Genomic DNA, 13,408 nt, shown 5'->3' on the forward strand with positions numbered 1-13,408 from the left:
GAACCACAACATCAAAAATCCCGTCTGCCTCGACTTGTCCAGCAATTTCTTTCACAAGTTTGGTGGCATCCTATACTTTCCAACTAGGTCAACATCATCATCCTTGTCCCCTGGCTCACGTCGAGCAAGAAGTTAGAGACACTCTTATCAAATTTTCCATCCATGATTTCAGAAATTACTCTTCTACTGAAGAGAAGGTGAAATCGTGTTTAAAGTAATTTTCCTCCCTTTTTTTATTTTTTTAAAAACAATAAATTAAAAAAATTGAAAGTTTAAAATCAAGCTATCTGAATGATGAGCAAAACAAGATAACTTAATTCACAGATTTTTTTTATTCTTTTAAACCGATTTTTTGACCCCAAAGACTTAAAAATGATTAGATGATATATATATATATATATAAGCATAAATTGGAATAAGATGTTTCAATCACTTCATCAATCATCTAAATCCTGATATAGATATTAATGTCAATTTTCTCATAACAGAAGTGCATTTAATGAACATAATCAAAATTGATCATGCTCTTACTCTTCACTACAACACACCACATGGCAAAAAAAAACTAACATAAAAAATTCATCTTTTGAAATTACAAAAAAAAAAAAAAGAAGGGAAAAGGGTTGCACGACGTGGCTTTATAGCTAGTTTATGCATAATAGTTAAGGCTGGCTTTTTTCTTCGCTTGCACTTGGATGATACCTTCATTAAAATCCTCATGATTCACCTGTTTCCAAATCCAACCAATACAAGAATTTAGTAAGCACTTAGTAGCTTGCAACCAGCAAAGCAACAAATATCTCACGAACTTAGAAAAAAAAAAAAAAGGAGTTCAACTCTCTCCTGATGCAGAAAACAAGTGAAGCAAAATTAAAGTCTTTTTGTAGACAAGGGTATTTATGTAATTTCCAGATTTGTTCATGCATATACCTAATCAACCCTACAACAATTACCTATCAAAGATTCAGCCTAAAATCTCCCAAAACACTGTTCAAGAACTGTTCACATCCCAGAACAGCCCCCAAAGGGGTCCTGCATCATGTCCTCTTGTTTTTTGACTATTGAGAAACCAGATTCAATCTGTAGCCAATACTATCGTTTGACAAGAAAGATGCTGAAGAGTTCAGTTTTTTATTATTATGCTGACAAGTCAGGCTTTCACTTGCCAGAAAAAGTGTTCTTAGATTAGACAATGAAACAGGATATGCGTGAGAGAGTACCTCAGTTGCATCCCGGCGAAGTGCTAGCATCCCAGCTTCAACACAAACTGCCTTTAGCTGTGCCCCATTGAAATCATCCGTGGAACGAGCAAGCTCTTCAAAGTTCACATCAGGATGGACGTTCATCTTCCTTGAGTGGATCTACAACATCAGAGGAAAAAGAAATACTATTAAGACTATTGTTTTGACGTGAAATACAAGTGAAAAGGGACATCCAAGTAATCCTGTCACAACAAACCTGCAAGATTCGAGCTCTTGCTTCTTCAGTTGGATGTGGAAATTCAATTTTGCGATCCAATCGACCTGATCGCATGAGGGCTGGGTCCAGGATATCAGCGCGATTTGTTGCAGCAATCACCTGAAAATTATAACAAGAACTAGTGAATTATTATTCCACAAACATGTTAGATGAAATTTAGCGGGAGTAATTATATTTAAACACAGGAGATGCCTGAGCAATGATGCAAGACTTCATAGTTCACAGAAGCCAAGATATTCACCCCAACAAGAAATATCAAAGAGTGCATTTTTTGAAGAAAAAACAAAGTACTAACAAACCTTAATGCTGTCATCGCTGCTAAAGCCATCAAGCTGATTGAGCAATTCTAACATGGTCCTCTGCACTTCCCTGTCTCCACTAACCTCACTGCACATGGTAATGGGATATTTAAAATCATCAATGATAAAACCAAGCAGCAAGAGCAGCACTCTGACTTTGAAAGCTAGTGTGAAAACAAGTTGATTGCCTAAGATGTAAAAATGGGATATACCCTAAGAAGTAAAAATGGGATATACCTGTCAAACCGCTTTGTGCCAATAGCATCAATCTCATCTATAAAAATGATGCAGGGAGATTTCTCTTTTGCAAGCTGGAAGGCATCACGGACAAGTTTGGCACCATCTCCAATGAACATCTGAAAATGATAAAAGTTCAATTAATCCTATAAGAGACTATTTCGTTAAAAACTTAAAACAAGTTTAGAGGCATTGCATCATGTAATTAATCTTTCTTATCAAATTTGGAAACAAAAGGTGAAAACAAAATTTAAAGAGGGAAGAATGTACTTTAAAAAAAAGTTGCTATACCTGAACAAGTTGTGGGCCTGCCAACTTTAGGAAAGTGGCATTTGTTTGTGCAGCACAAGCACGGGCCATCAATGTTTTCCCAGTTCCAGGAGGTCCATATAAGAGGATACCTTTGGGAGGACGAATACCCAACTTCTGAAATCGCTCTTTGTGAGTCATAGGCAGTACAATAGCCTCAACTAATTCTTGGATCTGTTGCAAAAGTAACAAAATCAGAGCAGGTATTATCATCTAACTGAGATAGCAGAAGAACTGGTAGTATAAATCATGATTTAGAGTCAAAATCACCTGCTTCTCCAAGCCTCCAATATCATTGTAGTCTTCTGTTGGTTTTTCATCAACCTCCATGGCCTTCACTCGTGAATCATACTCCGATGGTAGAGTATCCAAGATCAAGTAGCTATCTTTGTTGACTCCAACCAAGTCACCAGGCTTCAACTTGTCAGGATCAACAAGCCCAACCACAGGAAGAAAAATAGTCTGCAGTTGAGGTAATAAATTTATAAGTCTTGATAAGTGTGGTCAAGCTGATGTATCATTAATTATACATCATCTACAATGTCTAAACTTCGGCTAACTCAAAATGATAAATTCAAACAGATTTCCAGATTGAAAGTAAGAACATCAAGGCTATGAAGATATATGAACTGCTCTGCTCTAAAAAGATATGATCTCAACTGATTGTAAGGAAAATAAAAGACCAAGCTGCATCAAATTTTAATTTAATAACATCACAGTTCCACCATTGCTCCCTTGTTTATACTCTACTAGTAGAGTAAGATGACTCACCTGACGAGTTGATGTTTTCAGCACCACACATTTACCCTTCCTTTGAGAGTCAAGGTCAATGTTTGCTCCGTCTTCTTCAGCCTCATCTTCTGGGTTCATTTCCAAAATCTACAAGAGCAAAGACCACCAAAACATGGAGTTAGCGTCAACATTGCAAGAACTTCATTTAAAAACAGCCAGCTTAATTAACATTCAATTAAACCACTGAAAGTTGGAGAAAAAGATCTCTTTCTGGGCACGAGATAAATGAATGAAAAAGTTAGAATAGCAAGTCAAGAGCTTTCTCATCACATTTTTTCTGCGACAGTAAAATAGAAGAATGCACAGACATCTGAGCAATATTCACAGCAAAGTTCAGATCCTTTGACCATTTGATTTGCAGAAAAAAAGGGGGCTAATTCAAATAGAAATTTTGTATTACAGAGGCAAGACACCAAAACAGCTACTCGGGTTGTGTCCACACAAGCATAATTCAACTTAAGTGACAGTCTTCAAACATACTAAACACTCAGTCATTATCTAACATCTAGGCATTAAAATAAAAAAATCAGCAAACATTTACCTCAACAATGTTGCCAACTAGGTAAGGCAGCTGCTTGTTGAGTTTAATCTTCTCTTGATTCTCTTTTATCTTCTCCTTATACGAATCCAGCTCCAGATTTGTTCTCTGCACCTCTTCCTACAATCCCCACAATCACACACCCGTGAAAACACCGCCCACCAAAAAAAAAAATCCTAAACCTCATAACTCGAATAAATCATTACATTCTAAAACACCCAATTCAAACAAAAACCCATTACTTTCCCACGCTTTACACACACAAAAACAATCACTAACAACACTATTACTTCCATAAACAATAAGCCAATCAATCCCAGTACACAGCCTTAAATCAAAATCACAAAAAACACAGAACCATAATTAAACCCAGTTCAGAACAAATCAGAAGCTACAAAACCCCCACAAATTTCCACAAATAGCAGCTCATCACACACACAAAAATTCTGGGTTTTCACTTATTTTTAGTAAAATCACCATTAAAATCCACCAACATCAACAAAACCAATCCTTTTCTTACTAAAACCAGAACCCTAAACAGACAACAATCCTAAAACCAAAGAAGAAAACAATCAAATCAAACATTATTATTGTTATTGTCAAATATCAGACCTTGAGAATGCGAATCTCGTTATCGACAAGACGAGAACCTCTTATGATATCTTCAGTAGTCATGGAGGCAAGCTGGTCATCTTCGAAGCTCGAATCCTCCGCCATTGGGGTTGCCATGGTGCTTGAGATTTAACGATTCAAGCTAAAAAAACAAAATCAGGAGACCACTGAGAAGGAAAGGCCGGGTGTTGAGAGAGAGTATTTAGTTTTTTTTCTACTTGTCGCCGAAGACAAGTAGCTATGGGCTTGAGGTTACTGTTTTTCTTTTTCTTTTTCTATTTTGGGCTTACTTTATTGGGCATATGGAAAAATAAATCTTTTAAGCGTTCAGTTCCTTGGGCATGGGAAGATACATACATACATACATACATACATACATATATATATATATATATATATAATATTCTCAAAAATAAAATGATGATTATCAGAAAATAAAATTATGCACGCACATCGAAACCATTTTTTTATATTAGAATAGTAATAGTGATATATAGAGAAAAAGAATGTACCTTACATCTCTAATTTTATAGAGCTTCGTAATTTTTATATTGAATTTTATCTATATCATAGTTAAATTTATATTTTTTATACTCGTTTTTATTCTTTAAGTATGTTCATTGAAGGTCCACATTTGTTTTTCATGATCAACCTTCATAAGTATAGCACTTATACTATTAAAAATAAAATTATTGTATTTATCAAATAAAGTTAATCAAAATAATTTTATAAGAAAATTATACAAATTATTTTAGAATCATATTTAAAGATTATAATCAAGCCAACCTAATCTCAAAACCAACCAAAAGGCATATACAACAAACTCAACCAAAGAAACCTTTTAAGATATTATATTATATTATATTAATAACTAAAAAACATAGAAAGTGAATTTAACTATTTATATAAATAGTAAACTAAAAAAATTAATTGTTTTAATATTTAGCTACCAACTTCATGTTATAGCTTAGTGATTAATAAGTGATTAACATATGATAGATATTGGGGTCACCTATTCAATTCATAATGGAAATAAAATTAATTTTATTTTTTTTCCAAAAAAATAGATCTAGAGACAATATAAAGCAAAATAAAAACAAAAATTGGCTCGGGCGGTCAGACCTCTCTCCGGCCCACTCGCCTAAGTTTTTTTTTTATATGCCCATGATTTTTTTTATTGATCATTTAAGTGTTTTGGCCTCTTTTTTTTTTTTACAGAGAGCATGCAATTGTAAAATATTAACAAGAGAACAAAAAATCCAGTAAGGCAGAAGAAACTCAGAATTGGTGAGAAAAGTTAAAGAGAATAAAAAGAAAAGGTGTAAGTGAAGTGGCTAAAAAACATTAAATTGAAAGCCAAATACATCATAAATAAATAGGCTGTGCTGGTACAGATAGGAAATATACTAGTGAAAGAGGAAAATAATCGGAAAAAACTCGGGAAATACGCGAGGAAAGTAGGCTATTAATTTCCAAATCAACGGTAAAAGATCGGGAGTGGAATAATCGACGATTATTTGGATAATAATCGGAAAATATTCGAAATCCATCACGATTAAATAGGAAAAGCTCGGCGATTAATTAAGAAAAACTCGAGGGCGAGCATGAATTTATTAATCCAGACGATTAATTGATAAATTACTTGGCGATCTTTTCAGAAAGAAATCGGTAATTGCTCAGTATTTTAATCATGAATTAATTGGCAACAAGGCCGTTGATTTAAATCGAAACAATCGGGCGATCAGAGAAATTATTGGTGATTAATTGCGAAATAATCTGCGATGAAGTTCCTAAAAGGGTAAATTGATCGGTGACAAGAAATTAATTAATCTAGGCGATTAATAGGGGACTAGTCGGAAATTACTCGGCGATCTTTTTCGGAAAGAAATGGGCAATTGATCGGTATTTACTCGTTGAAAGTCCAGTGAGTAATAAATCGGCAATGTAATCCGAAGTTTGGGCTATAGGCTTCTGTTGCTCTGCTCTATCTTTAAGCCTTAAAAAATTCACGACAATATAACATAGAATAGCACGACAAGCTTGGATGGCATGGAATATAGAAACTCTTGCCTTTTGACCTTGATAGTTGGAAGCTTCAACAATGCTTGATGACTTAGCAGCAGGCATTTCGACAATCTTACAAGCATTTGAGTACATGCTAGCTAGAGGCCAATATCTGGCCTATCTTGTTCTATAAATCATGTAGACAATTGTGCAGTGAACATAGTAGTTCTTCCTTCTCAGTTTAGTAAGCTGATCGAGGTTGGTTATTTAGGTTAATCGTAGACGATGTACATAGCTTTACGTTGCTATCACGAAATATACATAAGATAAATAGTTAAAGCTTCCAGTAAATTCCCAGGCGATGGAAAATGCCTGCAACAATGCCCCAAAAGGGGATCTCTGCAAAGATAACGTAGAGTAGAATACCAACGCTTTGAGAATTCCAAACTCCAATGAACATATGCTTTTGAATCCAGTATATCTGCAATAAAAATTATAGGGATATCAATGGAATGGAGAATTAAAGTAACTTCTCATGGCTGAATGAGTCCTCCATCAAGGGGCATTTGCTAATGAATCCCACAAGAGCAGGGAGAAATTGTGGCTATCTTTTTTTGCCATTCAACCCCTTTTTCTAAAGGTTTGATGAGATACTCACCAGTGTATTATGAGGGTCGTTGTAGTACCAGCCATTGATGAAACCAGCAAATATGCCTTCAGCAGCCATGACATAAACAAGCATTGCATTCATGCCGATCCATTGAAACGGCAGAAACATGGACTTCCGACCCCACATATCAACCTGGAATGGAAGGAACTTGTTTCGTCGTATCAGAAATAACTTATTGACTGTTCCAAACTAGGGTTCTTGAAATTTAAAACCCAAAATGGTTCAGTTGTAACAACAACATACCAGGATATAGATGGCCGAAAACACCAATGCTGCTGCCCCGGATGTTACACAAACATAGCTAAAAGTGTACAGTTGTTTGTTTAAGGGCATTGCTGCAAATGAAATAAATACGTATATATAGCATTCTCCTTGATGAAAATATGATGCATAAATACTGACAAACTTTGGCATATATCGCATTTCAGTTCTCACCATGTGTGAAATGCAGAACAAGCCCTAAAATGAGAAGAGCAAGTCCCATCACAGTCCAATGCTTCAGTCTAGCTGTATCACCCTGGAGGTTAGAGATCAATCAAAACAGTTAAGCAAGATCTAGATTTAAGCAAGCATTAAATGCTGAAAACCATTAATCTAACCTTCAAATGTACATGAACGTGTCCAAAATGAGCTCCAGTGATGGTAGAAAGGACTGAAGATATTGAGCTGCAAGTAATGGGGTTGAAATCCACATACCCAGTTAGACATTTTCTCAAGATGCCTGGACAGCATAGAAGGTGGTGTGCATTCAATCTGAACTTCTTTTATGAGGGATGGGATTCACATGTGAAGTTTCCCTATGAATAGAGAATTTAAGGTGTGCTCTACATTATATACAATCATGAAAAAAAAAGAAAAAATTAAAGGGGAAGAACACCGCAATCATGTGGTTTTGTGGAAGAGCCTGTATCTCTCAAACATTCCCTTCCTCAAGCAGAAAAAAGTTTCTGGTGAGCTCTTTAATTGTCAGCGTTTGAATAGTTGTCGGAAAAGTTGAAAGATAACACATACATACAGCAAGATTGAGTGAATGAATGATATAGAAAAATTGCTCAAAATCCCACACAGTGGATAAGCACATTGCCATATCGCAGGCATTATGAGTGAGTTGAACGATTTCCTATCATGTGGTTTCCCCAGTAAGAAAAAGGCAAGGCCGCTCAGTACTGGTTTGAATCAAAATCGAGTATAAGATTACACTGACTGATAAAGGTTGTGTACAACAAACCTTAGGATTCCGTCAGGTTCGAAAGGAGCTTTGCACCATGTTGGAGCACTGGTTTGAAAAGGCGCCTCATACAGGGAAGCCTCTGTGCAGGCCTGCAGCAGTTTGACAAAATTCTTACCGTGATTTCACAATAATAAATGATGAGCATTAGAAAAAAAATTGGCATGCACCTCAGATCTCTTCCAAGCAGGATGTTGATACAAATGATTAATTCCTAAGATTTTTCTGTCAATATAAGCAATTGCATTACAAGCAGGATCCAGTTTTCCTCTGACCGCACACTCTACCTGGAATCAACAGGTCTTAACTGTAAGTAGCATCCCATAAAATGAAGGAAACTGTGGTCTCTGATAGAAAAAAAAAGAGATAATAATGGGATTCCAGTTTGTATAAGAGCAAAGGCAATGAGTTCACAGTTTGATTTCCTTAATTCTTGGCCCAGGATTGTATATGAAGTCGAATTGAGGGAAATGTTGCAGAAGTGGAAGAGGAGATTCTTACAGTGAAAACCTTCCCATAATCAGAACTCTCTTCATCATTGACAGTGAACTGCCAGTGCGGCACGTACATCCCGTAGATTACAGCCAAGTAAACAACCAGAATGCATGCTCCCACCAGCCTGCAAATTTTAGCACAGAGTAGTCTTTGGAGATTTGGTCAAGAAACTTAATGAAAATTACTCATTAGTCACAGAAACATAAACTTACCATTGCGAGCCATATAGCCTGAAAATGGAGAGCCGGCCAGGTGGTAGATCCTTGGTTTGGTCTTTTTTTGTAAAGATTTCCATCAGTGCCATAACTAAGTAAGCAAAAGCAATTCTCTGAAAAAGAAAAATCAAAGTTCTTGTATAAGAATATTTCCTGCAAACTAAATTATATGCACCAAAACGAACACTACCTGAAGAATCCCACACCATCTTATCTTCTTCATATCAACTCCATAACTTAGCTTGTCAGGAGCATGTGAGAAGCCCCCTGCATGATGACAATCAAAGTACCGTCAAGCGATAGAATGAATATAGTGTTCTATCCCCATGGCAAGTTGCTGGCGAGCATCATAAACATTTAAGCATGAAACAAAGCTTGTAGGCAGGATAGGCGCCTAGCAGAACAAACCTTGTAACATGATACCCCAAAAGAGTAGTTTCAAAGTTCTAACAATCATCTTCTTGACAGCATGATCCCGGCTCGTAATTCCCTACGTTAATCAAAGAACACTTATGAGCAAAAACCTGAAAATACATGTATCCTTTTTCCTTATCAGTTACTGGATTTGTAAAAATGGTAGACCAACCTTAAAAGTAAGAGGAATGGCCATTCCTACTATGAATAGAAAGAATGGCATGACAAAGTCTGCAAGGTTGCTACCATGCCATGGTGCATGTCCCATCTTAGGCCATTCTCCTCCAGCATCATCAACCAAAATCATTAACTACATTGATCCCATCAAAAGACACAAATTTAGTATCATAAATAAATGATTAAGGTTTCATAAATTTTTTTTACAAGGATGCCTAGACACAGTACAAAAAAATTAAGGGGGGGAATTGAGACAAAAGGTATAAGGACTAAAGTGGCAATTGCTTTTTATAAAAAACTAAACTGTAAAAGGGCCCAACCGGGTTCGAACCGGTGACCTCTTGATCTGCAGTCAAATGCTCTACCACTGAGCTATGGACCCAATTGTACTATTTCGCAAGTCATATGTAATAAATAGAAAATCTAAGCATGTGCGCACTCGGTTTGAAGAAAACCCCACTCCCCAAAAACCCAAACGATGAGGTGAAGCACAAAAACTGAGTGCTTAACATAGAACGACAGCTGAGTTCATCAAACTTCAAAACAGAGACAGTAAATATCTTTTGAGAGAGACATAGATACATACAGCAACAGTGAGGCCTCTGAAGATGTCTAATGAAGCTACACGCCTTTCTGGGTCAGGTTTTGGGGCTGAAAAATGGGTTCCGTCAGCTATTAGCAGCCGTTTGGCGTAAGAAATATAGGCCTTAATGTCAGCCATTTTTGGAGGGCAAGAATAGAGAAGCTGAACTCAACAAACTAGCTTGTTTGTTGATTCTGTGAAAGGGTGTCATGGGGGCTATAAATTAAGTCACTTGGGTACTGTACTTTGATGATTCTCTGTGAAGGAAGCTCAACGGATGGAAGGCGTGTAGGGTAGATAAGTGTATATGGGGAATGGACAGGTTCAGGGGAATATTTCGGAAGGTAAAGAGTGGATTTCTTTGGTTTAAGATGCAGTGGTTTCTTAGTACTTCTTTGACTCCACTCGCCATCTCTATTGTTGAGCAAGGGATTTTGCTACAATTTCACTCGAATCTGACTTGAACCGACTTCAATGGAAGAGAAATTTTTTGACCCGATTAGGTTTAGGTAAAATACGAAGACAAGAGATCAGGGTTTCACAGTGAATATCAATACTGGTCTCCCTCACCCGAACCCTAGATTCTGCACGCAAAGATGACTAGTTATGAGCTTAGCTAGTTTGTGATACAGAATTCTTTTTGATTTGGTATCACATGTTTAAGAGACTCTATGTTGTGTTCGAATCATTTGTAATCTTGAGACATCTAATAACCAATTCGTCATCCCAACCTTGAGCTTGGGCATGGATATCTTCCGATTTGTTTGTTGGCAACAGCCTCTGTCGCCGGAAAATGATCTTGGATAATGAAAGGCAAGTTTAAATCTTGTTACGGGAACACAAGGTCTCGACTGCATTCCTTAACAATCAAAAGAAAATCGAATGAGAAACTTCTTAACTTGGGAAGTTGATTCGGAAAATTTACAATTCAAAACCTGATCCTAAACATATTTTTGTTTGAAATTGTTTTGACATTGAGCTTGCGAAATCCCAGTGATTCAGCAGGTTAATACATGACCCGATTGATCTGATAAATGCATGTTTCGCTCCAAAGAGTGACCCGCCTCATAACTTAGATTCCTGTCCCAATCAGTCACTCAATGGCCTAAGCTTTGTAGTAATCATGACCTTCACCCCCCAACTGCCCATGAAGAAAAGGCCATTTTTCCTGCTAGAAGCCAACAACAAAGTGAAACTTCCTGGACGATTGATGTGGATAAACGTTAGAAAGTTTGTTAAAGAGTCACAAGTTTCTTGCAATATAAGCTTCATAGGAAACTGCGAAGACAGCAAATGAATGTATTGCGCATGAAAAGCAGAGCAGAGTTCCAGTAACCAACTTCTTGAATCCACAAGGAACTAGGGCAATTACCGTACGTGACACATCATAAAGGGAGTACCTATCTTGCCACCACTCATGCCTTTGATACTTCTATCGCCTACAATGCCGGCAATGTCCTTCACTTGCCTCCCACCAGCACTTCCCTCCTTACCATCTTCCCCTTCCATGTCCAGCCCCAGACAAGTGGTTTTCTCTGAACAAGTAAAGACTTAACGATGACGATATTGATAATCCAAAGATGTGCATGCAACTTGCCAATGAATGAAATTAGCATTATTCTCCTTGGGATTTTATAGATTTTAGAATCAATGGATGTAACACAAGCGAAATCCTTAGGTACAGGCAACACTGGACACCATGTGGGCAGAATTCTGCCAAATTACTTCCCTGTGCCAGATGAATTCATGTCAGGATCAAGGCTTGATCAAGAAAAAAAGTAATAATATATTTTCATGCTTCGATATCAGTTGTGAGTGATGAATGATATGATAAAAGAAGCTAAAGATGTTGCTGCAAAAACTAATAGTGTCTCTTAGGTGCTTCACGAGGACGCTCGGCAGCAGGAACTCATTTTTTCAAAGTTGGATAGACGATAGTCCTTGTTTGGTTGCTGAGAAATGCGAGAAAGGAAAATAGAGTTCTGCGGCCTTGAAGTTAAGGATATATTTGTTTTTATGTTTTAAAAATATTTTAAAAAAATCTTTATTTTTTTATTTTTTTTTACTTTAAATTAATATTTTTTTTAATACTTTCATATTATTTTTAAATAAAAAACACTTTAAAAAATTATATATATAACATTCTCAACCACCCCCTGAAAAATACTCAATAGACATCCTCTAGACAGATCCAGGAAAAGCGTGAAAGCAAGAGCGTGGTGGCTAGCTGAGGCACATGTCGAGACAAGAATGTGGTGGTCTTTTGCAGTAAATTAGCGATGTCATCTAGTTCTTCTTCTTTGAAAGAATCCTATTTTCTTAAAATTTAATTTTTTTTATATATAAAATAAATTTTTTTATATTTTAAATCGTTTTGATGTACTGATGTTAAAAATAATTTTTAAAAAATAAAAAGATTTTATTTTAATGCATTTCTAAACAAAAAAACACTTTGAACCGCCACTCAAATACAAGATTATAAGTAAGTGAGTTAATAGATTGTTGATTTCACGTGTAGACTATCCTCAAATTGGGTTTAAGAGAATAAATTTGTCTTTCCATTAGATTTAATTAGAGCCTTGTTAGTTTTGATACATTCATTTAAAGTATTTTTTTCTTAATGTTTGCCTCATCTTAAAATTCAAATTTAATATAATAAGGGTTAAAAATATTATTTCTTGCATTTATTTCGCATGCATGTCTATTAAAGAAAATACCAATGAAGTTGTTTTATTTGAAAAAAAATGTATGTAATAAAAAGATCAATTTTAAAGGTTGTTATTAGAGGCCTTATTAGAATTATAAAAAAAAATACCAATATTATTTTATTATTATCTACGTAAGGGTGAGCTAATTCATATCAATTATCAAGTGATTACAACAACTATTCATATACATTTCCGTTTTTTAGTGGTTAATGATTTTTTACATGATCTTTACATTTAGTTTTGTAATATATTAAATTAATCGCAAAGCATTCCAAATCATCCGTTGTCGTCCAGCGGTTAGGATATCTGGCTTTCACCCAGGAGACCCGGGTTCGATTCCCGGCAACGGAACTTTTTTTCCCTTTTTCCCAGCATTCATATCCTACACAGGCTACTGCCCAAAGGCGACCCAGGTTCACGTGAGGGGGTTCCATTAGCTTCCCGCCATTGAGCCGAAATCGAGGAGGGTCTATGACTGCATGGTTCCGATTATATGGAAACAGGGCTGCAAGATTTTGTGGCTAATGGTTGTTAAGAGGACACGATTGCCTAATCACGCAATCAAACCTATAATCAATAGATCAACTCAAAGAGTATTTTAACGAGTCATTGTCCCCCGACTCCAACAAAGCCCAAGCCTTTGTTGAG

General features: G+C 36.2%; 2 protein-coding genes and 2 non-coding genes across 4 annotated transcripts; 1 reads left to right on the forward strand and 3 right to left on the reverse strand.

Annotated features, from left to right (window-relative positions):
- Positions 1-433: 433 nt before the first annotated feature.
- LOC18098667 (26S proteasome regulatory subunit 6A homolog) lies at positions 434-4,523 on the reverse strand. Its single transcript, XM_006382417.3, has 10 exons — positions 4,267-4,523; positions 3,658-3,774; positions 3,096-3,203; positions 2,595-2,786; positions 2,307-2,498; positions 2,016-2,134; positions 1,779-1,866; positions 1,459-1,578; positions 1,221-1,361; positions 434-727 (listed from the first exon to the last, which is right to left on the reverse strand). The coding sequence occupies exons 1-10, from the start codon at positions 4,381-4,383 to the stop codon at positions 650-652; spliced, it is 1,272 nt and encodes a 423-aa protein (XP_006382479.1). The 5' UTR covers positions 4,384-4,523; the 3' UTR covers positions 434-649.
- A 1,788-nt stretch (positions 4,524-6,311) lies between these two features.
- On the reverse strand, positions 6,312-10,265 carry LOC18098668 (uncharacterized). Its single transcript, XM_006382418.3, has 13 exons — positions 10,056-10,265; positions 9,465-9,602; positions 9,287-9,368; positions 9,069-9,145; positions 8,876-8,991; positions 8,670-8,787; positions 8,339-8,455; positions 8,169-8,260; positions 7,540-7,606; positions 7,376-7,457; positions 7,184-7,275; positions 6,929-7,072; positions 6,312-6,751 (listed from the first exon to the last, which is right to left on the reverse strand). Exons 1-13 carry the CDS (start codon positions 10,188-10,190, stop codon positions 6,605-6,607), a joined length of 1,407 nt encoding a protein of 468 aa, XP_006382480.1. The 5' UTR covers positions 10,191-10,265; the 3' UTR covers positions 6,312-6,604.
- Positions 9,780-9,851, reverse strand: TRNAC-GCA (transfer RNA cysteine (anticodon GCA)). Its single transcript has one exon. It is a non-coding gene; the product is annotated as a tRNA-Cys (tRNA).
- A 2,774-nt stretch (positions 10,266-13,039) lies between the features above and the next one.
- On the forward strand, positions 13,040-13,111 carry TRNAE-UUC (transfer RNA glutamic acid (anticodon UUC)). The gene has a single exon. It is a non-coding gene; the product is annotated as a tRNA-Glu (tRNA).
- The last annotated feature ends 297 nt before the right edge of the window (positions 13,112-13,408 follow it).

Source organism: Populus trichocarpa, chromosome 5 (assembly GCF_000002775.5).
Source record: "Populus trichocarpa isolate Nisqually-1 chromosome 5, P.trichocarpa_v4.1, whole genome shotgun sequence".
Taxonomy (NCBI): Eukaryota; Viridiplantae; Streptophyta; class Magnoliopsida; order Malpighiales; family Salicaceae; genus Populus; species Populus trichocarpa.